Here is a 25,405-nt window from a genome sequence, read left to right on the forward strand (position 1 = left end):
TACTTTACATATTACTTACTGCCGCCATGAAGACTCGGCATGTGTCGATATACCTACACGTAACAAGGTTAAGTAAATAAAACAAAGATAAATAAAATTGAAAATATTTTATTGGTGAGTATAAGCTTGTATGCGGCACAGCTGACTAGCGCTTTCAAATATATCCATATATCACATGATTTCATCCTTCGGATCAAAAGTAATTTAAACAGTAATTAATAAGCCAAAAAATCAGAGTACATCATTAATTTTAAAATACCTATAGCTTTACATAAGTAAAAAATTATGCTTTGCCGTGAGCAAAAGATAATGGTATCCAATATTTTTTGGCGTTAACTGAGAGAACAAGATACAAGACACTGCTTGTGACAGCGGTTTGCGGTGATTTATTCAACTTAAGGGCTTATTATTCTATTTACTCATGATGATGATAATAAAATTAACTGTTTCAAATTCGTAGTCCGGATGACTGGTATCGAAAAAGTATTGTGCGAATTTAGCAACTTACCTACACTATGTCTAATACTTTTTAAATACCTACTATACGAATATTTACAATATTTGTTTACAAGAACCATTGACTAGAAACCGTGTCTAGAAATAATATAACGCATTCACTAATGAAATTTACAAATAAAGGAACATGATCACTTTAATATCAATACAATACGTGGGACAAGCTACATGGAATGACCGGTGCCATCTTTGGTAACACATTTGAACATTCAGTGCGCGAGCGACGCGTCGATGTAGCAGCAGCTCATAAATATTTCAAATACATCGCGTACAAATCAATTTCAATACATAATTATAACAAACTACCTAATATCACTCGCTTCAACACGAACTGGACTATCGAAGCGCAAAATAAAATTTAAAAAATATAACAACGGTAAAATAAAATCGTATATAAAACAAACGACAACCTAAATTGACTAAACAAACCAAAATTCAGATACAAAAAAATAGTTTGGCATGTTCAGGGATTTCATTTCTGCCTCGCATTTACAAAATCTATGCGGGATTTAGAAATTCATTTTTTCCAAATAGATACCAATACAATAATTCATCTGGATATTTTGCCTACAATTTATTTGAATCTTACAAAAAATGACATTTCGGCGATTTCTAGTTAATTAAATTAACGGTTGACTAAACGAGAGGCAATTCTGGGACATACAAACCTATCACAAGTATAAAATAACAGTTAAATTAAATTGATAACTGTAAAAGTGTGTAATATGCATAGTATGGTATCTATCGGGGAAAACTTGCGCTTTTACTTGAGCGAGTGCATATACTCGTTCACACACAAAGCGCAACTGCCCTGTAAATACTGGAAATTAATAAACTGAGATCATAATAATTACTCTTTCACATTTACCGTATTCACTGAAATTTGTGACATTTTATTCTATCTATGTCACAGATTAAACAAGTACACACGCTTAATTTTCGCAAAAAGCTAAATTTAATATCAGAATACAATTTGTTAGTACACATCTGATCGAACACAGATTCATCAGCTCGTACAATTATAAATAGCGATCAAATATACAGCATCAGCCGTCGTATATAAATTTTTAATTAATCGTATCCCTTTTCCACATAGGACAAGCATTAAAATTATGCGTGTATTTATTTAGTCTGTGGCATATTTACCCTCCCCGTACTCGAATATTTATTTACAAATAATGCTCGCGCGGCCCGCGCCGCATAGCGCGCACACAACGGACGCTGTTAACGCATACATTACGAGAAGCGACAGCTCAATGGACGCCATTGATGGTTCGATCTATACAATACATTTTTAAATTATATTACATTTTACTTTTATGCCAGACATTATGTACGCTATTGTCACTGTATTAATGCGAGCTTCAAGTATATTTTTTGGATTATTATTTGTCTATTATACCTTATTTTAATCGTACTTTGGCCTATCAGGACGAGGGGACCGTCCACCTTAGTTTCTATTTAGATAACTACACGTTTACAAATGGATCGAATTATCACTAAAAATTCGGTCGATCGCTTCGTACGTATGCGTTAGGTCAGAGCGGGAGCGAGACTTGCGAGTCGAACGACCTGAAAACAACTGAAGGAACTCGTCAGTTCAACGACGTCTGCCAGTCAACGAGACGATGATTTCTGACGAACGAGGCACTAATTATGTGCATACGTGTGCCTTACTGTGATGCACAGAGGTAACGAGGGGCCTCCTCGAAGCGAAAAACAAGGGGTCGAGCTCGAGAGCTAACAGCAGTCTTTCAGCGGTTAAGATCGCCTCGTATTCGTGTGTACTTTCGAAGCAAGAGTAACAGCCGAGGCGTCGTATCGCTCGTCTCACGTCGTCCGCGGGCACCCTGTCTCGGTGAAATCGTTTTTATTTCAGCGGCAGGTGCGGGGCAGGGGGCCGGGGGGCCGGGGGGCCGGGGAGCCGGCGGGCCTACCGCACGCCGGCGGTGCCGAGGCGGTGGTGGGCGGTGGGGGGCCGCGCGCGGGCGGTGTGCTTGCGCGGCGCCTCGATGTCCGGCTCCTTCTTCACCGGCGTCTCCGCCGCCTGCTGCAACAAAAACGTCGGCAAATACAACTAACTGTCGCGTCGGGAGGAGTGAATCACTGTCCGTCTACTTTTTTTTGTCACTTATCAGCTTCAGAAAAGGCTAGCTTCCTAAAAAAAACTTTTTAGTCCGTCAAATTTAATATAAAAAAATATTGGACACGTATATTTTTAATTGTCAATCAAACAAATACAAGGTTATAGCGCGTTGAAGTTCCGACGGACTAATTAAAACTCTTGCTTTTTTACCCAGGAAACATCCCTATAGTCTATCGAGTTTAATGTAACAATACTACAGCCGTTCGGAGCGGGGTCGATGATTGGTCCTTACTCGTGCCTTGAGCGCCTTGGGGTTGCAGGACTTGGCGCGCAGGTCTGGCTCGGGCGCGGGCGGCGCGGGCCGGTAGTGGCGCGTGGTGGGCGGCAGCGGCAGCGGCGCCAGGTCCAACAAGTTGTGCGGCCGCCGCCGCGCCGCCGCGCCCGGGCCCAGCGCCGCCGAGCACAGCGGCCGCCGCCCGCCTGATGCTGTGGGACGCACCGTCAGCACCTCCGCGCCGCTGGAAACGGGAGAAGACATGTTAATCCCACCAAAAACATTCTGTAAAAAACTAGCCAAGTCTCGATGAAGCTGCTTGTTTATCTCTAAAAAGTAATGAAATCTAGACAAAGTCGTGCCAAGTCTATGGTTCCTTACTGCGATTTCTTTATTATTATAGTTAATGTTGTGTGACTTGGCCGTTGAAGGGTGACAAAACCAAGTGCTCCATAACACCATTGCACCAATTTGTCGCCAGAACCGCTACCCATTGACGATGGAAAATTGCCACTTGGAAAACGTTGATTCAACAATAACCAGTCAATTGTAGGTTTAATAAAGCTGCGTATTTCAATAATACTTATAATATGTATGATTATCATAATAAAGATTGTTCAACGGCCAAGTCACACAACATTAACTATAATAATAAAGAAATCGCAGTAAGGAACCATAGACTTGGCACGACTTTGTCTAGATTTCATTACTTTTTAGAGATAAACAAGCAGCTTCATCGAGACTTGGCTAGTTTTTTACAGAATGTTTTTGGTGGGATTTCACTTCTTTTTGTAGAAAGTGGCAAAATTATTTAACGTCGTCATTTTATCGACATTTTTTTACGATATTAAACACAAATAAACTCAACGAGCGACCTTTAAAATTGACAACGAATCAGAATTGTTTTAATAACATAACCTTAGCGAACCTTACGAATAATAAACGAAATCAACGAAATGCAAATTACACAACATTCAACTTAATCGACGGGGGGCTCTAGAAAGGAAAAAAATCTGGACACCGCTTGCTAGTGCTAGCGCCATCTAGCGGTGAGCGATACAGGCGAACACCACGGTGCCGGAGTAGTATTGATTATGAATGTGGTGTTACTCCAGATCTTCGATTTTCCTAGTTTTTATAGTTTTCCCTTTATGTGGCCATTAAACCCTAACTCTGTACCAAATTTCAGCTCTCTGAGTTTATGGGAAGTACTAGTTCTATTTTGATGATCATCAGTGAGTGAGTGAGTGAGTGAGTGTCGTAAATGCGAAACTTTGCTTTCGCTTAACTTCGGAACTAAATGACCTACAGACTTGAAATTTTGGATTTTAAGTATGTGATTATAGCTTACTAGATGACGAAAATTTCTGCGTTCTGGTCTTATCCAGAGGTTCTCAAATAGGGGCCTGAAAATGCGGCGAAATGGTTCCAGTAAAGGATGGTACGGCAGTGTTCGCTTCGCGCTCGAGCCCCCAGATATATTGCCAAAATTGGCCTTAAGTGCCCACGGACAATATTGCACTGATAAAACAATAAAGAGACGAGAGTGAGATATGAAAGCCACGCCCATTTGTTAATAATAATGATGACTAAAGCCTGGTCCGTGAGCACGTAGAATTTTGTCCAATGACCCCAAGTTACCCTTCCTTATTGCTCGCACGGCTCGGGCCAGGTACTGTGCGCCGGGTGCTGTGCGCCGGGTACCTGTGCTCGGGCAGCTCCCAGGCGTCGGCGTCGTCGCTGTAGCGCAGGCGCAGCACGGTGGCGCGGCCGGCCTCGGGCACGAAGGAGTCGGCCACGAGCAGGCGGCGGCGCGGGGAGGGTGCTGTGCGCGCGCCGGGTGCTGTGCGCCGGGTACCTGTGCTCGGGCAGCTCCCAGGCGTCGGCGTCGTCGCTGTAGCGCAGGCGCAGCACGGTGGCGCGGCCGGCCTCGGGCACGAAGGAGTCGGCCACGAGCAGGCGGCGGCGCAGCTCGGCGATGAGCGCGGCCTGCAGCGCCTCGTGCTCGCGCCGCTCGGCGTCGTGCGCCTCGCGCTGCTCCGCCGTCTCCTCGCGGACGCACGTGTACTTCGCCAGGCATTTTTTTAACCTGGAAACGAGCAGCAACCGATATGCATATTATCCAGAAAGTAATTCCTGAATCCTATAGAACGTTATTGCGGCACAAGAAGTCAAATACAAGTACGATTTCATTTAATAGCAGCGCGGTTAGGTAACGTCAGCTGCGCGCTGTCACATTGCCTGGTCGTAGCAGATAAGTACAGTCATTTACACTGCAATTCACTGCAGTCACATTAAACCTTTACCTGGTAGTGGCAGAATTGTTGCCACCATATTTTGAACCTTATTGAGAAAACAGAAGGTACAAAACTAATGAAAAATATTTTTCTCTATACCAGTTAAATCACGCTACAGTCGCGTTGAAATTACGCTGCAGTTGCGTAAAAGTGCAGATTATCAAACCATTTATACTTAAAGTATAATACTCACCTCTGCGTTTTATGGTCGACCTCCTGCTGTAAGGTGGCGAATGTGTTGGTGACTATCGTCGTCGTTTCTTCCTCGAGGTCTATCTTCTGCTGCATCTCCACCTCCCGCTTCTTCCGCTCCGCGATCTCCATGTTCCGCTGCTCGAGGATGATCTGGCTCTCGTTGAGGTTGTTGATGAGGTCCTTGCCCCCGCCCCCTGTGACTAGCCGGTCTTCCAACGACCGGATTTGTTGTTCCAACTCCTCTGTCTTGTTTTTCTCTTGCTCTATCGTCGATTCCGCTAACAAGTGTTCATTTTCGATGCTAACCGTTTCTTCTTCGGCTGAAAATAAAAGATATTGAAATTATGTGTATGTACAGTCGCGCAATGAAAAGGTTCGTCACCTTAGTGTCGGTTTTCGCTTGCACTAGGTACTGTAAGAGTCAAACCTGCCAACATAACCGTGCAAGAAACAGTGCTGCTAACATTTAAATAAATATGACGTTTGCTAACGAATAAGGTTTTGCTTGTTTATTTTTCTATCCAATCAATGCAATGTTACAAAATGTAGTTGTTTTTATTTAATAGATAATGGCAGGTTGAACCAACAAGTAGGTTTTAGTTTATCAATCTTAATAATCTTCTTGACAAGTTATATCGTCAAACAACTTTGATCTGAATAATTTTGAACTTTACTGGCGAACAGTTAAAGATTATTTTCTCTAACTCGAGATTATTCTGTAACATGGTTTCAAAAGGTAATATGTGCTCGCGATTCGTTGAAGGAATCAATTTGAAAACTGACGAACCTTTTCATTCCGTGACTGTACCTCGAGTGGGTAGATCGCATGAAACTAGAAATCTATAAGGCAACATAGAAGCTTATATTCAGCTAATGCAACTGCTACTCACATTGTTCGCTGAGCGGCGCCTGCGGCTTGGGGCGCGGCGCGCGGCGGCGCCTGAGCTCGGCGGCCTTGCGCTGCTCGATGAGCGTGCGCAGGCGCTCGATCTCCGCCTGGTACTCGCGCAGCTTCGCGTCCTTCGGGTCTTCGTTTCGAACTGGTTTGTTCTTTATCGCTGTAGATATAATAACCATTTTAGTCTGTATACTTCTTGCTGAAGCTGAAGTGGCAATGGGCAGGGCAAATAGTACGCAGAACTGACGGCCTACAGGGCAGCAAAGTTCTGGAGTGGAGGCCACGTATCGGAAAGCGCAGCGTAGGACGTCCACCCACAAGGTGGACCGACGACCTCATAAAGGTAGCAGAAAAGCGCTGGATGCAGGCCGCCACCAACCGGTATTTGTGGAAATCATTGGGGGAAGCCTATGTTCAGCAGTCCTATGGCTGAAATGATGATGATGATGAATATGATGATGACTTCTTGCTGAAAATAGTTTTTGGGATCACTATATTCCGTACCACAGTTATGAACACTTGTTCACATTTTTAACGCACTTACCTTTCGCCCTGTGCGCGTACCGCAGCGTGGTGATGGTCTCGTCGTAGTTGTAGGAGGCGGGCCCGATGTTGGCGATCATGATCGTCTTGCTGTTGCCGCCCAGTGAGTCTTGGAGGATGCGCGTTAACTTTGAGTCCCTGGAAAGTTACGATGAGAAAATAGTTTTGTTTTTCAATGAGGGTTCCTTAATTACGGTCACCAGTTGGGCCGCTGTGGAAAGTAAGGTCCTGTCACTTGTTAGTGGCTAAGAATGACTGGTGGGCGCTGAAGCGGTAGGAGGTCTATCGCATTTACAATCACAAGGTTGGCATCACTGTCGTGTAAGGTCCTATCGCTTGCCAGAGTGGCGCGAACTCGCTCGCGAACGTGCTGTCGCATAGAGTGGTAAAGAAAAGGAATTAAGGAAATCCTCATCAGATGATGTCGATGATCTAAATGGTAACATAAATAAATAAATCTTTGGACAATTTCACACAGCGCCAGCTAGCCCCAAAGTAAGCAACTTAATGCTTGTGTTATGGGTGCTAGCTTAATGGATATACTACTTATATACTTTTTTTTTAAATACATAAATATTATACATAGTCACACCCAGACCCGTCACAGAAATTAAAATTCATCATTTCAATTTCTGCCCGGCCGGGAATCGAACCCGGGACCTCTCGGCATAGTAGTCCGTTCTGAACCACTACACCAAACGGCCTACTACCCGTAAGAATGCTGGGATCGGTGTGGTCACCTGTAAGGCACGTGCGGGCTGTTCTCGGCGAGCGCGGAGATGACGTTCCCGAGCGAGGACAGCGCCTGGTTGATGCGCGAGGCCTCCCGCAGGCGCTCGGCCGACGCGCCCGTCTTGCGCTGCCGCTCGCTGCCCGCCAGGTCCACCAGGTTCAGCTTGCCCACGCTGGACAAACAAAACACAACGATATTAGGCTGTTAATATAAAAACTTGGCATAAGAAGAAACAGTAGACACATTTTATTTCGGTCATAGTCGTAGGAGACGTTCTCGAAAGAAATGAAAGTACACCATATGACTGCGGCCACACTATTCAGCAGCGGACTACAGGAATAATCTGCTAAAATCACTACATCACCTACTGCTAGATCGATCCTCCAGCAAAACTCTTCCCTCATCACTATTTACTTTGTAAGTAACAATGTCTAAAATGTTTATTCGATTAATTAAGGTAACAAAAAAAATAATAAAAAATAGCAATTTGCTGTCGAAAAAGACCAAAAAACTATCAGATAAAAGAGTGTAGGTAATTCTGTCAGAAACAGTGTCCTTGACTTTATAGAACTCATAACGATCTAAATTAAGTGAATGTTTATACACCAAAAAACAATAGCAAAAATTGATTTAAATAATCTACTTAGGTTAGTAGAGCAATTGGTGCGGTAATCTACAATTTAAAATTGTTACTTGTTCAGACTTTATTCAAATTAGATTTTTTACAATGCTAGCTGGGTTAAACTCATGAACATTAAATATTATTTGCGCTTTATGCAGGGCCGGATTAACCATCTCGGGGCCCCTAGGCACAGCTCGTGTCGGGCCCCCCCACAAAACCGCAATTTCGATTTTTTTACTGTCTACATTACGAAATAGAATGAAGGTACCATCATCATCACCAACAGACTTCAGTCATCACATTGCAATGGTATATTATACATATTATGTATACGCCTTCCTTCAAGTGAAAAGACTTTCGCCACTATCTAGTACAGCACGAAGTATCGGAGTCATTTAAAAATGAAACAAAGAATAGGAAAATCTTGCATATTTTTATAAAACTAACATAAACATTAAAAAATAAAAATTTACTTACTTATAGTCATGTAAACCAAAGCAGTAATGCCAACTAGGCCAGTAGAATAAGACATGAAAATCAATCAAATCGGAAATAATTCGTACAAAAGGTTTTCTTGTTTTAACGAGCTTTTGCCCGCAGCTTCACCCGCGTGAAATTTCGTTTGTCACAGATCGTCATAAATTATAGCCTATATGTTATTCTGGGTTATAAACAATAATACTGTAAATTTTCATAAAAATCCGTTCAGTAGTTTTTGTTTGGAAGAGTAACAAATATCCAGATGTCCAAACTTTCGCATTTATAATATTAGTAGAATGGTTTCATTTGTTGCTCTTTAAGACTATCCTAGGTTTTCGACTTCGACGGAGTTTTTATCGGTTTTACGGTTATACCGCGCAAAGGACTTGCAGTATCGAAAACTGATCTTCATGATGATTGAAGGGCATTTAATCCTGCATTGAATAAGACCAAATTCATATATTTTGTGCCTATCTTCGACAAAGTAGAAAATATACGCATAATTAATAATCCCTCTCTACGTCCAATGGCTCGTCACCCGCAAGCTCCAAAGCCTTGAAAAGGGCCACCTTAACCAGCATATTCCTGTCAAGCCTCGTGAGTTAGATTCGTCTATCCTTATTCATCCCAGTGCAGCCATTCCTTTACTACAGTTGCTGCACCTCTTCCTTGACTTGACTGCGTTGCCAAGTCTTACAGCTGGTCCAAGGTTCGACTCCAAAAATCAACAACAGGTTCAATGTTCATATTAAAACGCTGAATTTTGTTTGTTAGTTTGTTTGAACGCGCTAATCTCAGAAACTAGTGCTTTGATTTAAATAATTATTTTTATGTGATCTAGCTCGTAAATTGAGGAAGGCTATAGGATATTATACCATCACGCTACGACTAATAGCTACATAAATAAAATAAATAGGACGAAGCAGTAAAGAAAAATGTTGCAAGCACGGGAAATAGTATTTAAAATATTTTCACGCGTATGAAGTTGATTTTGTGGTGTCGAACCTTGGACCAGGCGTACGGCTAGGCAACGCAGTCATGCAGTAGGGTGCAAGGTAGAGGGGCAGCTATAGTAGATAACACAGAGTCGTTCAGGAGAGTGCAGAGAAGAGGTACGGCAACCGTAGTTAAGGATGAAGGAGGAACAAGGATAGGTAAATCCAACTTGTGAGGCTTGACAGGGATACGCTGGTTAAGGCGGCCCTTTTCAAGGTTTGGGACCCTGCGGGTATATTTTCTACTTTGTCGAAGATAAGCACGAGAACAGTTTGTCCAAAACATATGAATTTGGTCTTATTAAATGCAGGATTGAATGTCCTTCAACCGTCATGAAGATCAGTTTTCGATACAGTAAGTCCTTTATGCGGTATAACAGTAAAACCGCAAAAATGGCCCTTTTCAGGGGCCCCACCACTTAAGCACAATTCCGCCGAAGTCGAAAACCTAGGATAGTATTAATGGGCAACAAATCATCATCATCATCATCATTTCAGTCATAGGACGTCCACTGCTGAACATAGGCCTCCCCCAATGCTTTCCATGTTGATCGAAAGTTGCACAGCGTGCAATATGGAGAGGGCTATGCTAGGTGTTTCTTAGCGAGATCGAATCAGAAATGAGGAGATCCGTAAACGAACCAAAGTCACTGACATAGCCCGACGGATTAGCAAGCTGAAGTGGCAATGGGCAGGGCACATAGTACGCAGAACTGACGGCCGATGGGGCAGAAAGGTTCTGGAATGGAGGCCGCGTACCGGAAAACGCAGCGTGGGAAGTCCACCTACAAGGTGGACCGACGACATCGTTAAGGTAGCAGGGAAGCGCTGAACGCAGGCCGGGCAACAAATGAAGCCATTAAAACAATAAAATCTTTTGTAGGAATTATTTCCGATTTAAAATCTAATTCTATGGCCTCTAAACGTTACGAAAATGAATTAACTTCCACAATATCGAAATATGACGATTGAATGTGTAAACCGAAATAAGACGAAGTTTTGAGGTGGTTTGAGTTTTGTTGCATATAAAAATAATCTTTAAATGTTTTCTTTTTCTTTTTTTTAATCGGGAGTGCTGGGCCCCTGGTCATAGTGGGCCCCTAGGCACTGGCCTAAAGTGCCTTATGGATAATACGGCACTGGCTTTATGGGTCTTGATTTGTAGGACTCTTCTACGTATTTTTTCGCTCTATGCATAATTATTCAGATTTTTTGCTCTTGGCATTAAAATGAAGATTGCTAACTGCGGTTTATGAACGACAGTGAGATAATCCTGTGATTTAAAAATTGTTAAATGACCCGTCTTGAATTTAAGTTATAAAACAAAAATAAAGGTGTATTTAAGAACATATTTCAATATCAGCTCATTTAATCTCCACTGCAGGAGCATGATGACTCTCTAAGTGGGGATACAACATTTTACTCAATATTCTAATCAGTAATTTCTGGAGCCCTTGACATCTGTATTCATGAAGTCGAGGATTACACACAGAAGCAATTGCCTCGCGGAGCCCTGCCCAAGCCCTGCGTCCGGTGCTCTCGTTGTCCGCCGCGCTTCTATTGAGCACTTCCTCTGAGCACTGCATGTCGGAACCTCATTCACACATTATGGTGTTGGTACTTACAGCAATAAATTGGCCATTGAACTCGCCTCCTTCCTTACTACCTATCTAGCTAAACGATAGTCACTGTCAATGGCGACCATCAATAATGGCCGCTCTTCAGTTGGTCGTGATTAATGATACTGATCTAAAGGAATTAGAGCATTGAATTTGATCGAAAATTTACTCGTATTAAAAGCTTGATACAGTTCAGTCCAAAATTATGGTTGGCGACTGCTGGAAGGTCCTTAAGCTACCTATTCTTGGCAAACGTTATCAATTATTTTTATCTGTACTTTAACCGAACCTTTTCGAAGGCCTTGGCCCGGGCTGCGGGTGGCGGAGACAGCCAAGGTCGCAGGTTCAGCTCTCGGTAGCAACCTACATTCGTTTCAGACGCGGCAGTTCATTTACAGATGAGATGAGGTAAAAGTTTGTCTTTAATTTATTGCTTTTCTAATACGTACCTATTTAAAGAAAATCTCTCACTTATTCAAATTGATATGCTCAACATAAGAATAGAATGCAATGCAGTCGATCAGCGATGAGTCTACTTACTATTAGTAAGTGGTGCATTTTCTCGGAACGAGTCGTCAGTTCGTCACAGGACGTCGCGCTCATATTAATGATTCATTAACACGACATTGGTTCAAGTGGCGCCTGATGCTTAGCATGCAATGCCATTATTAACTCTACATGTTGTTTGTTCAACGCATCTTTACGTGCTTAACAAGGCTAATTAATATAATCAACTGTCTGTTTGTCGGACAAATGAATGCTATTTAATTCAGTTTCTTGCCATAAATAAAGATGAAACATTTGTGTTTTCCGTTTTTATACTGAAAATTTATTAATCTACTTAAGGTTGAGCCGAATATGACTTTTAAAACTAATGTTTACTTAGTGAGTGTTTAAGTTAATTCAGCTTCGCATTGTGAACCACAAAAAATGACTCTACCTACATTTTGTATTTAAATAAGTAAAACATCACTTTTGGCTACGATATCATGAATATCAATCGCACAAATGTGAGTCATTTAAGTTAAAAGCAATTTATCGGCCAACAAGGCAGCTGCGGTTGCAGATTCAAATCCTGATGGTGGCTAATATCGGTGTGATGAGCTATGTTCTACGATGTTAATACATTTATGTAGTTAAGTATGTTTAGGTTCGTTATTTTCAGCTCTAGTTTAGGATATTTCTTCTTATTTATTTATTTATTAGTATTAATAAATACACGTCCAGTTTATCCAAACAACGTTGAACAAAATCAACATAATTTCAAACATCATCGATCACCGAGTCATCCCCCGCGCCTGCACTCGTAGCGACAACACAAATATTTACTCGACGCCAAAATAAACTACCGCAACGCCTTAAACGAGCGCGAACGTAACGAATTAGCGTATAAATAATAAAAATATGAACGAAGCGAGTTGCGCGCGCGCTGCAGCAAGGGTTCCGTGGCTAAATTAAAAGTTTACTTTCGCTTTTCTAAACAAACAACTAATTAAGATAAAAAAAAATTCGAGGAACTTTAATGTATGTGTCTATTTTTTAAACTCCTAAATTATAGAGGATGATATATTGACTCTACATAGGGATAAAACCTGAGACTATGTGCGTTTTATGTAATATCATCCCATTAATTTTCATATTTTCGAAAAAATACTTGAAATTAAATGAGAAATATTGTGAGGTTGGATTGTATGCATGGATGGATAAATAGATTGTTATTCTTTTATATTAATGAAATAGTTGAGAGACCTAAGGAAAACATGGTTTCCATCCCGATTTTTGAAAAGGGAACAAGCGTGCGATAAAGACTTTCTGTGACCGACCGAAATTCAAAGAGACTAAAAGAAGGTTCATTTATTTTGCGATAGAACCAATCAATATCGGGAAGTATCACCTTTGTCATTGGTTATCATTAGTTTAGGCAATACCGCGCACCCACACACGCTCATGTAGGAAGACAACCATTGACCCTCACACAGTGCGAATGTGCCCACGCGCATAGTACGTAGTATTACGGAATACTCCTTACAAATGCGCGATTAGCAACCAATTGTACAAGGTATTAGACGTTCATTCATACGCTGCCTTATTTGGAAGTGAGTATTGTTAGGAATTACTAAGAGGATGATGTTTGTTGAAAGTATGCAAAGACCTTACATTGAAGTTATCTGATCGTAAGATAAATGAGAAAAACAAATGTGTGATATAAACAAAGCAGCAAAGAAACAAAATAAAAGTTGGAAAACACAGGCTGACTACATCAGCGGAGCCGGAACTTTACTAAAATTAAATAAAACATATTTCCAGGGAGGGCAAGTTTTCAGTGGTTGGGGCTGCTTACATCATTTTTTACAGTCGATTTATATTCATCTTTATAATCTCACTGTCTGGAATCTCAATGGAATGATAAAAAGTTAGCACAAATCAATACGGCTGCTTAAGTGTCATTAATGAAACTTATGTTACTTCATAGACCAGGAGACCAAGTTTATTTATTTGTCAACTTACATACATTCATGATCTTAATACGATGAAAGCTTTATGAACGAAGCCCAAGCTTGGTAAATCCGATATAGAGTACTGATTTTTTTTTTCATTAGTGCCACTTGTGGTGTAAACTGAATAAATATTTTTGATTTTGATTTTTCAATAGCAAGTTATAACATAATTATAGCAACTTGCTATACTAACTGCATACCATGACTCTACTCTTCGATTCACACGACAGAAGTTGCGGGTTCGAAGATCATAAAAAAATAATAAAAATAATATAATCTTATGTGGGACAAGTCTACCCTGAATATGATGATCAACAAAGATGAATGAGTAAATTAAAAGCGAGAGTGAATCAGTATGCAAACAGCAGATAACCGCGGTTCCTCATCTGATAAGAGCGCGTAACGCGGGGCAACGGCCCAGGCTAGGCCTAGCCATAGCCATGGTTACCAGGCGACAACACCAGGGCAATTGGAAATGGCCTATGAATCACAAATCGAACACATAAATCCACAATCGGCGTTTGGCGTGTTGTCTTCAGGATACCATTATTTACGCGCCGCGTATAGGTATTAGACATCGACTCTACCTAACTTATTTTATCAATAAGTTTTATTTATGACTATAGGAATAAGATACGCATAAAGCTATATCGTAAGTCAATATGTTACTGTGTAGAGTCTCATGTAGTCTGACTGTATTACAAAGTTTGGTTTCAGTACTTTGATAGAGTAATTAATTTATTAAGGTTTCATAGTCTAGATGTCACAAACTCTATCGAAACAAATGCATTTAAAAAATCATCACTAAGTGATATAGGTACATATTTTCGCTACGAGTAAAATAATACAAATCAGAACTGATGGATGGGGTTAGACAGAATATGTCTCAAATATGGTTTACAAAGATTTAATCGATATTTCAGCGTTTCGAAAACACAAACTGCAACGGACAGGTCGCTTACAGAGCTGAATGAAACGTCTTATCGCGAGGGATCACGAAACTTTGTTGTGATGGCGTGCGGGGTAGAGCCTCCCCTGTCTTGTGTAAAACGAACGTCACCGATTACCAAGTGATGATTACACAATACAACTATACTTAAAGCGACAGTATAATAATGGTGATAATGGTTACCATACCATTAAAGAAAATTACAAAGAAAAAACATTTGTAAATTATCTGTTATTCTTCGAACGATAGAAGTTTTGATAGAGATCTTGCGACGACTGACTGATATGCTATTGGTGTAACCTCGTGCAACGTCGCCGACCGATCCTGGCTTGCAATTGGGTCAGCAGCCCTTCGAGTTGCGGGTTGAAGCCTCATAATTTCATTCTCGTAGCAAGTTTGCGACTTTCATTTCCATTTTCCTGTACATACGATGTCTGTGTTTCGATAGGCGTTTATTAATTAGGTCACCATTCCGCAGGTAACAAGTTAACATAAAAATAGAAACAAATAATAATATAGACCAGTGTTTTTCAACCTTTTCCAAATATTACGCGACCCGCGACGGCTCGCTTTTTTCATGCATTTTATAATGTTACAAAGTAAGTAGGGACCGAATACTGCAATCCATACAACATTTACGCATTTTCATAATTTAGATTTCTGATCAATATTGAAAACTTTACTGTTTTTTTTTACTGAGGTAGTTTTTACGACCTTTCGCGACCCCCTATAGAGGCTTCCCACACTTAACCCGACCCACAGGTTGAAAAACACTGATATAGACTAACTTCTTTCAGTTTTGGTAGGGATTACTGTGAAAGAAAAATAATCTTATACGTAAGTTAATACGCGGTGAGTAATGATTATTTCAAAATTTTATAGCATCAGATTTCAACAAAATACTCGTATGTATCACGCACGCTAAATACATACCTCTATATCTGCAGTAAAAATACAAGAGATCAATCTAGAATTCTTACGAACAGAGCATCGCGATTGTTTATATTTGTTGCAAAACAGATAAAACTGAATCGTGATAGTAGGAGTCGGCAAAAAGTGTTCCAAATGTGCACCACTCAGAACAATCGAGTAAATCGTGACGTTTGTAATGCGAGCGAAGGTAATGGCCACTGCTTCGTAATATCGATAAAGAGACCTATAACAATGCGCATTAGTGGTTTATAGCGCTGTTCGTGGAGCAATTTTAATGAATTTCGGCGCACGCGCTGAAAACAGGCGGTTATGTTTATGCCTTCTTCTTAGTAGGGCTGTCATGTGCAATCTAAAGAATTCCGCTTAGTACTTGATACATAATGCTTAAGTAGGTTCACAGACGGTCAAAGTGGAAAGACATGTAATGGAAAGTTAACTAAAACCGCCCCGTCTAATAAAAGCAGTACTTTCGTCGTACCTTCGATTCGCGCTCACTGGATAAATAGAAATTTATTTTAAAAATCGTAAATTATTTTAAAGCAAACAAGACATTCAAGATCTATTAATTTTTAACTCGTAGAAGTTAGTGCATAACAGTAACACGTAATGATTGTTTGAATTTAATTATTATTCAGATCCATTAAAGCAGGATTTGAACATTTTGAGGTTTGCGAAATCCGAGAAAATGTATCACTAAAATACACATACATATATCACTTATCAGACCCTTTATAGACAGTTTTAAACTGATAGCCCTGACGCTGGAAAACCGCACAGCCTTCACGCTACGCCGCCCTTCCTTATTACGTTTTTTTGTTACGATACAACACTGACCACCGCTGAAAACGAATAAACCATATTCCTATGTATTTCAGCTATTCGATTCTTGGATTCTACGGCAATAGCTATAAGGGCGGTTATGTTTCAGCTAAGTCATCGGCGACTGACATTGGAAAAAATGTCGGCGAGCTTGTAAATCGATGGCTGACATTGAATCACTTAGACCGGCCTTCATAACTTTCTTTATTCGAGTACAGTGGAAATTGCAAAGGCTGATTATTATAATTCAATTACCTATGTCCTATAAAAATAGTAATCTGATACAAGTATAGGTTTTAGCATTTAGTACATTGTATTATGTACACATACTGCATATATTGTGTACACATACTGCATTGTTTGAAGAATATCTGCCTCCAGACGAACGAAGATATCGATGTAGGAATAGTGCAGCGGCACTTACGAGCACGAAGTAACATGAATCATAAACAAAAGATTATAACATCTTTTGTTTATGATTCACGCTTGGTGCAAATTGAGGTTTTAAGCGTCATTATAGAACCTCATGTATAAATGGACACTACCTGCCATAACTAATGCAAATAAATAAATCTAACGTTCGTCGGCAACCGATAAAGTACATTTCAAAATAAATTACATAGAGCCAAACTGAGTTCCTTAATAAAAAATACATTTACTCGTGTATTATGAAATCTAGATATCAAGTAGGATTACTAAACGATGTTAGTAGAACTGTGGCGCGTGCGCATCGCCCCAGCCCTCTTACTGCATGCCATTGGGCAATAAAAACATTACATTCGCTGTTTACAATTACTATCTGATTCTAAACATGAAAACTTTAGCTGAAACTGAAAGGTAACCTTTTTAATATAGCAGCAACGCCGTTTATTTTATTTATTTACAGAATAGGGCTATTATTCAAATTAATTATTTAATTTTAAACATTTGGCACTTAAGTATGATTGGAAACAGGGTTGAGAAAATTAAAATAAATATTCTCTTGAAGAATTTGATAGTTTAGTTTATCACTTCAATATTATGTTCTATTTTGGGTAGCAAAAAGCTTTTCAAAGATTTATTTTTAAAATAAGGAAATAGCTATTTCGTTTTTTTATCTAAACTTTACCGTTTCAATCTAAATTTTCTAGAAGCTGAATAGCTTTGAATGGCATGTCAGTTTTTGTAGAGCTATGGGAGTCGTGACTTCTGCCAGCTCTGTCTATTGTACAATGAGAGCGTACGGAGCGCGATGCTTTTTGCAGCTTCCTTGTTTTGGTAACGGCCTTTTGAGATGCCATGGAATGTTGTACCTACACGACATTTATATTTTATCATTTTATAATGATAAGCACCTAGAAATTATTTTGATTTCACCCCATAACATAAGCAAGCGTGTTCGGCATTGAAATTAAGAAATTTTTGTCCCGTAACAAATTGAGCTGTATAGTACACTGCTTAAGTAAACATTTTAAACAGAAACCAAAATCAGTTTTATAGCATTTAACTGTCAGTTTATTTCACTTTCGATTTCAATAATAAATGAGCAACTGAAATAAAACTCGGTCGTATCAAGGTAATGCGTTAAATAAACGTGTAAGAATTTTCAATCAGAATGGTCGTATAATTTGATTCGCTTTAATCTTGTACATAAACAATAATTTTGTTTACATAAAAAACACATTGGAAACCACCGCTTTAACTATGCAGTTTAATCAGTAGTTTCCAATGTGTTTTTTTAACCACAACGAGGAAGCTCTTGGCCTAAGCTGTATCTCACCTGATGGTAAGTGATGATCAGGCCGAAGGTGGAAGCGAGCTTCACCCAGAAGTTTAAATATGTATTTACTGGTAATATAATTATGATCTCTAGTATATTATATTGTCAAATGATAAAATGTAGAGAACACACTTTAACATGTAAAGAAGCCTAAGGCTGATACTAATTATTTTGAGGGTTTATATCCCTCAATCAAGGCGTGACGTAAAAGCAGCAACAGTATATTTCAAGATCTCGTTAATCATGTCACTGAACATCATCCATCTGAAAGCGGGAAAAGAATAATGTTGCCATGTGAAATAATGACGTCAATGTTCACAGATGTTAATCATATTAACTGATGGTTTTCACCCGATGAATGATATTGAGACGTGAAATGCAATGAGGGTTTTCGCGAATGATAAATCCGCCAGATGGCAATACGTAGACGCGAGGTCTTTGATCTTTCATTTGCAAAAACCCTCATTAACGCACTAATCTTGTAAAAATAAATATGACAGTTATAACGTATCTGGGTATAGTGAATATGATGACAGTATAAAATACAGCACGAAAATGCGTAAAAATGGTACAAGGAAAAGAATAGAGGAGATCAGCCAAAACACTGCATTGGAGAACGAAGGATTACGCATTACCTCAAAAAGTCGCCTTCATCTGGTTCCCAATCACAGTACCAGGGATCCATATCCGTAGCACTTCAAGAACTTTAATTACGTAGATTCTCCGCTAGGAGTTGGGAATAGCGTTCCGCATATGCGAAGGCTGACCACGTAATGCGAAGCATCACTCCTAAATTGGGGCACAGTCATTGTGCCACAGTGGGTACAGGCACGGTACCAACTGGGAAGGATAATTAACACAACTCCATCTCCCCAATATGTATGTATGTCCACTTCTCGTAAAAGCACATTAAAATGTAGGTTTAAGTGGAAAATACCTGCTGTCGTATTTTTCAAATTATGTCACGATCCTCAAGGAACCGACGAGGGAATGAGACTCTACTAGCTGGGTGAAACTTTGCCATAAGGTCTCTAAGAGATTACCGATGATCATATACCATGCTTGGGGTGTTTTTGTTCTTCATCTATCATTGTGTCCAATGCAGGTCTACCAGGAACTACTGGGAGCACCTGTACTGCGCTGATGCGCCTACGCAATGCTTCGTTTAGCGCGTTGATTAATCACGTCACTGGTTCAAGGAGCCTTCGTGGAACTGGCCTCAGTCCCGCATTAACAAATAACCATATTTTTGCGTCAATCAAATCATGGAAATGGGCTATAAATCAAAAACACATTACGGTCAAACGAATTGGCTATTGTTTTACCTGTAATCATATTTACGTTGTTTGGAGACGATGTTTTTGTTTCAATGAATGTTCAGAAATGAGACCAAGTAAAGAATCATTAAAATACAGACTGAGTAAAGAGCAAGTTATAGTTTCATTGTGCGAAACTATAAGACAAATCTCTTTAAACCGTATTTTCAGCTGGGTCAGAACTCTATTATACAGACAGAATAACCTCACGCAAAAAACCAATTAGATTCTGAAAAATTATCTTCCAATTTAATATCAAAGGACCCTCTGTTGCCATTTGTCATAGTACTTTCACTATCTACAAAGGCCTATTGTTCCAAACTTCCAATCCAATATCATGTTGGCTGCCGGCCAAGACGTTCATTGATAAGTTTTTCTAAAAGTAATGCCACAACACAGGGAGGAACACAGAAGGTCCGCCTGCAAAGGAGTCGAGGGTCAAGTTTGCAGCATGAACTTCACACGTTTCGCGTTGTGAAGAACGATCAGGGATTAAACTACAATATTGGAGTATAAGAGGCTTAATCTCGGACTTAAAAATTTAAAGAGAAATGCTTTTCTAAGCAACTGATTTCCTGAAGTTGAAGGATTATAGTGGATTCAAAGACGAAGGACCTTGAAAGTCCTACAAGGCGATGCGCTTAATAGACTATGATAAGGTGACTGATAGTATAATTTACTCGTGAATATTCATTGTTATATCAATTTAACAAGAAACGTAAGCTGCCCAAAATACAGTGTGAGTCACGTTAAAGTGTACATATGAAAATAGATGAAACTAGACCTATTTTTATCGACAAAAAAGAGGTCAAAAAACTTTTTTTAATTTTTTTTTAATTTTTTATAGAATATTTTTTCTTCCAATTACTTATTGTAAAGAAAACATAATAACTTTTAAACTAAGCGGTATATCTTGATAAAATAAAAACAGTAATAATGCTAAATAACAGGCAATATTAAAAAAATACATAAAATACACAAAAATGCCAACAAATAATAAAAAAAAAATACTTTTTGAAAAAAATCCGCTTAAAAATTCGTGTTTTTTTGGTTATTTGATAAATTTCTCCAAAAAATGCCCCTATAACTGGTAGTTTTTATTACTTTGTATTATTCTCTATCGTATTACCTTCGTAAAACGAAGAATCGCATGTCTCTATCCCTATCACAACGTTTACAATGATCGTTTGAACTAAGCCTCTCCGGGCGCGCCATTCAACGCTTCGTTAACAACAATACTGAAAATGGCTCTAGATTTGTAATTTTGATAAAGACAAGTTAGATTTCAAATAAAAACAAAAGATTTCGAAGTAAAATAAGCATTTTAGTTAAAATTAAAATTGTCTCTACCTGTAGCGGAGAATAATGTTGTGGCAGGCCTTTGTTCAAACGATCATAGCAAAAGTTGTGATAGGGATAGAGACATGCGATTTTTGGTTTTACAAAGATAATACGATAGAAAATAATACAAAGTAAAAAAAAAACCACCGGTTATAGGGGCATTTTTTGGAGACATTTATAAAATAACCAAAAAAACACGAATTTTTAAGCGGATTTTTTTCAAATAGTATCATTTTTTATTATTTGTTGGCATTTTTTGTGTATTTTATGTATTTTTTTAGTATCGCCTGTTGTTTAGCAATATTACTGTTTTTATTTTATCAGGATATACCGCTTAGTTTAAAAGTTATTACGTTTTCTTTACAATAAGTAATTTGAAGAAAAAAAATTCTATAAAAAATTAAAAAAAAATCTCAAAAATTTTTTGACCTCTTTTTTGTCGATAAAAATAGGTCTAGTTTCATCTATTTTCATATGTACACTTTAACGTGACTCACACTGTATACAATGCAAGAGTTATTTATTGTATCTATCAAGTAAGTAGGAACTATGCATACAATGGTACCATGTACGAACTGTACCTATGTGTCTTGATGTACCTACGAGTATATCCAAGACGCGGTGACGTCAAGAATTCATGTTCACGATTTTAGTTGGAAGAGAAACATTGTCGAAGGGTAACTTGGGAAGGTAAGTGCACTGTTTCTAAGTTTGTTGTAAGACATTAGTATAATGAAGCCGTTCAACTAAAGTCTGGCGAGTGCGCGGTGGTGAGTAACCCGCGCTAATTCGCCTTTCGGCTGACTTCGGCCAATTAGGAAACTGGTAATCAAATCTGTCTGCAATTTGCTACACCAAAGGTTATTCACAATAATCCCACATCTATTACTTCGCTTAAAGATGGCTGCTATAATATTTATTTACACGATAAGCTAGTGAAATATTACATGCTTTTTATGCAACACGTCGGTTTTGGCAGCAGACTTTTGTGGTATTATGTAAGTAAGTACACTTATAAACTAGGATGTCTGTCTCTTATAGGTACGCCTGTCACGTCGTTTTACATTTGGAGCCGAAGTTCCTATGCGAATTATTTTAACGGACATTTCTTTTACTGGCTGGCTGGTTGGAGGCTGGTCCAATTAACGATTAAGACTAGGCGCAGACCACCGATTTATAGTTAGCCGATAGTTGGGCCTAATTTAATTTGTATGAAGAATCGGCCAAATCAAATCGGTGTAATGTGCGCACCTCCATACATGCCCACACTGATCGGCCAGCGAAAAATCGATGGTCTACGCCTCGGCTATTGGAACGCGTTTACATGTAAAGACGTTGTGTCTTTTCTGCTGTTAGGCCTCAGCCTCGAGTTTAGCGGGCAGCGGGGCGGGAGCGGCAGGATCTTATGCGTAAAATCAAATGGGACAATATTATTTGATCCTCTAAAAACTAATTGATCTTTTTTGTATGTGCACTTTTAAAAATAAATGATGTTTTTTATTATATTTTATCTTTATATTAATTATTGGGTCTATATTAGTTGATCTACGGATAAATTATGAATGATCTTCATTTAAGGTAACGTAATATTTATGTTTAACATACTCTTTTAATATTTGGTAAACAAAAATAATATTTGATCCTCTTTTTTAGTTATTGATCTTTAATTTTGTTAATTTGATGATTTTTATATCAAGTTTGCCTTTTATTATTGATCACCTAATAAATACATTTCGATTTATGTATAACTTAACTTTAAAATATATTTGATCTAACAAAAAATATTATTGGTTAATATTTTTAATTAAAAAATATCTTTTAATTTACGCGGTACTTTGTGGTTGAGTGACAATCGTCCGTCATTGGTTACTGAGTTGGCCAAGGGCTTAGCGGCCAATAAGCAAGCAGAATGGTACATTGCCATGTTTGTTTAAATTACAAGCTTTGAATATTTATCTTTCGTACTACTGAAAAGACCGAATATATCCATCCCGCACCAACGCATCCAGCACCTAAGGTCAATTCGACCCGATAACGCAGTGTGAACGTGTTAAGTATGCTTTTTTAATAAAAAAAAATCTTTGAACATCAAGCGCCTTTAAATAGTTTCCATCCTTTGACTACAACTTAATAAAAATAAGTACCATAACATAATTATTTTGAAGATTATTTGATATAGACAAAAAATAATTTATACAAATCGAATTATTTAAAAAAGTATCACAATATTGAATATTTGGTGCTCATTTCTTTTATTTTTGAGGACCAACAAGTAACGATCAGATATAATTTTTACATCTCAATTTTTTTTGCGTAGTTCAAAAGAGGTTAAAATATCGATCGATTTTATTTATTTTATGTCTCAAAGAAAGAGGATCAATCATTAAAATAGATGACCAAATAGATTTTTTTATTTGCCGTTTTTGCTAATTTAAAAAGATCATTTAAATACATGCCAAATCAAATAGACCGGTTCTCGAAAACAGTGGCGCGGGAGCGGGCAACGAGCGGGCAGCGCACTCCTTCTTTTGCCCACAATAAATCGAGCGTTAGGAATAAATTTGAATCGAAATAAAATTGTCGCCGTTGTTCAGACATTTCGTTTGCGAATAAAAACAAATATCTCGACAACACAACCCCGAACACAACACTTCGTCGCTAAAGCGCCGCGCGAGCTGCCCGCATGTTTCGAGAACGGGTCTGCGTTGCCCGCCCCGCTCCCGCGCCGCCGCCGCTCCCGCCCCGCTGCCCGCTAAACTCGAAGCTGAGGCCTTAAAACAGATCATCAACAGATAAATGGCGACCTTCTGAACCTGAAACTATGAAGCATCATACGCACCGAATGCGGTTGGTGGTGCGGTGCGCGGTCTCGACGGTGACGAGGAACACTTATCTAGGCAACTTATTTCCTGAAGTTGAAGGATTATAGTGGATTCAAAGACCAAGGACCTTGAAAGTCCTACAAGGCGATGCGCTTAATAGACTATGATAAGTTAACTGATAGTATAATTTACTCGTGAATATTCATTGTCATATCAATTTAACAAGGAACGTAAGCTGTCCAAAATATACAATGCAAGAGTTTATTTATTGTATCTATCAAGTAAGTAGGATCTATTAGCCTGAAGAAACCTTGAAGCATCATACGCACCGTATGCGGTTGGTGGTGCGGTGCGCGGTTTCTACGGTGACGAGGAACACGGCGTGCGAGCGCGACGAGTGCTCGTTCATGTCGGTGCGGCCGGCGGCGCGGTGGCGGTTGCCCGCGCGCATCACGCGGACCATCTCCGCCGCCGACGCGCACACCACTGACGTCATCTCCGGGATGTAGAACCCGTTCAGCTCCTGTCGGGGGACGAGGCTAGTTAGTAATACCACGGGAACCCGATGCCTATGTCGCAGTCGGATTGTATAATCCGCCGTTTTACATTACCACTAGGCATTTTACATTACAGCTCTGTTTTGTAATACGGCGGTTCAACGTTTAGACGGATTGTCATTGCGATACGTTCTTCAATACGGCGGCCCACGTTTAGCCGCATCGTACAACTATTTAGATTGTAGGGTGACCAAACTTACAAAATAAAACAATGTTTAATGAAAATAAATTTTAATAAGACAGATTTCTTCTCACGATATTCCTTAGTTATTTTCGTTACTGTAAGTAATACTAAATTATATATTTGGCTTCAGTCATTTTTTTGTTTTTTTATAAATCACACGGGACAGCCATCTCAAAACAAATAAACTTTTTTTTAAAGTTAATAATAAATAAAATATTTGGCTTTAGTCATTTTTAAACATAATGAGTAATCACAAGGTAAAAACATCTTAAAAGATATCTCAAAATCTTCACCGGCCACTGTCATAATATCATACTTTTTGCATCAATAATATTGAGTAGGATTCCACCGAACACCAGAATCCATAGCCACTTTAGCGGTTTTGATGTGGGCTATAACCTCCAAAACTCGGTCCCTTGTCCACGGTTTTTTGACTGTTCCACATTGTGAAGAAAAGAAATTCTACAATTGCAAGTTAAAATTGTTCTTAAACTCACTGTCAACACACATATTTATAACGTTTTCTTTATTAAATTCAGAAATAACTCCGTAATTTAGCAACACATTTTCTGCATCAGATGCCATTGTTGTTGTTATGTCAGGCAGCGCCACGGTATTGAAAATGGGAACTAAAAATTGTCAAAGCGGCGGGTAATGACACGCTGTTTTACATTGCGGCTAGCCGTATTGAAGAACGTTTGGCGCCGAATACATTCCGGCGGATTTTCATTCAGCCGTATTCAATCCGCCTAAACGTTGAACCGCTGTATTACAAAACAGAGCTGTAATGTAAAATGCCTAGTGGTAATGTAAAACGGCGGATTATACAATCCGACTGCGACACCTATAAATCTTGAATCATTCCAAATCAATCTCACTAGATGGCGACATAAGTATCGAATTTCTGAAGACGTTTGTAAAAAGTCACTAATGCTCAGTAAACTATAATGAAAAAATGTTTTACACATC

At 39.2% G+C, this 25,405-nt stretch overlaps 1 protein-coding gene across 1 annotated transcript; it reads right to left on the minus strand.

The window, feature by feature from the left end:
- Positions 1-92: 92 nt before the first annotated feature.
- LOC114359803 (kinesin-like protein 68D) lies at positions 93-24,224 on the minus strand (the record flags this gene model as incomplete). The annotated part of the gene is made up of 8 exons (XM_028314309.1): positions 93-2,566; positions 2,895-3,120; positions 4,735-4,965; positions 5,367-5,688; positions 6,259-6,426; positions 6,811-6,947; positions 7,550-7,714; positions 24,025-24,224. Coding segments are annotated over 8 exons (1,566 nt in total), but the record flags the coding sequence as incomplete, so codon positions are not given.
- Between the last annotated feature and the right edge of the window lie 1,181 nt (positions 24,225-25,405).

This window comes from Ostrinia furnacalis, unplaced genomic scaffold, assembly GCF_004193835.3.
Source record: "Ostrinia furnacalis isolate ACB-3 unplaced genomic scaffold, ASM419383v2 OfSCF4659, whole genome shotgun sequence".
Lineage (NCBI taxonomy): Eukaryota > Metazoa > Arthropoda > Insecta > Lepidoptera > Crambidae > Ostrinia > Ostrinia furnacalis.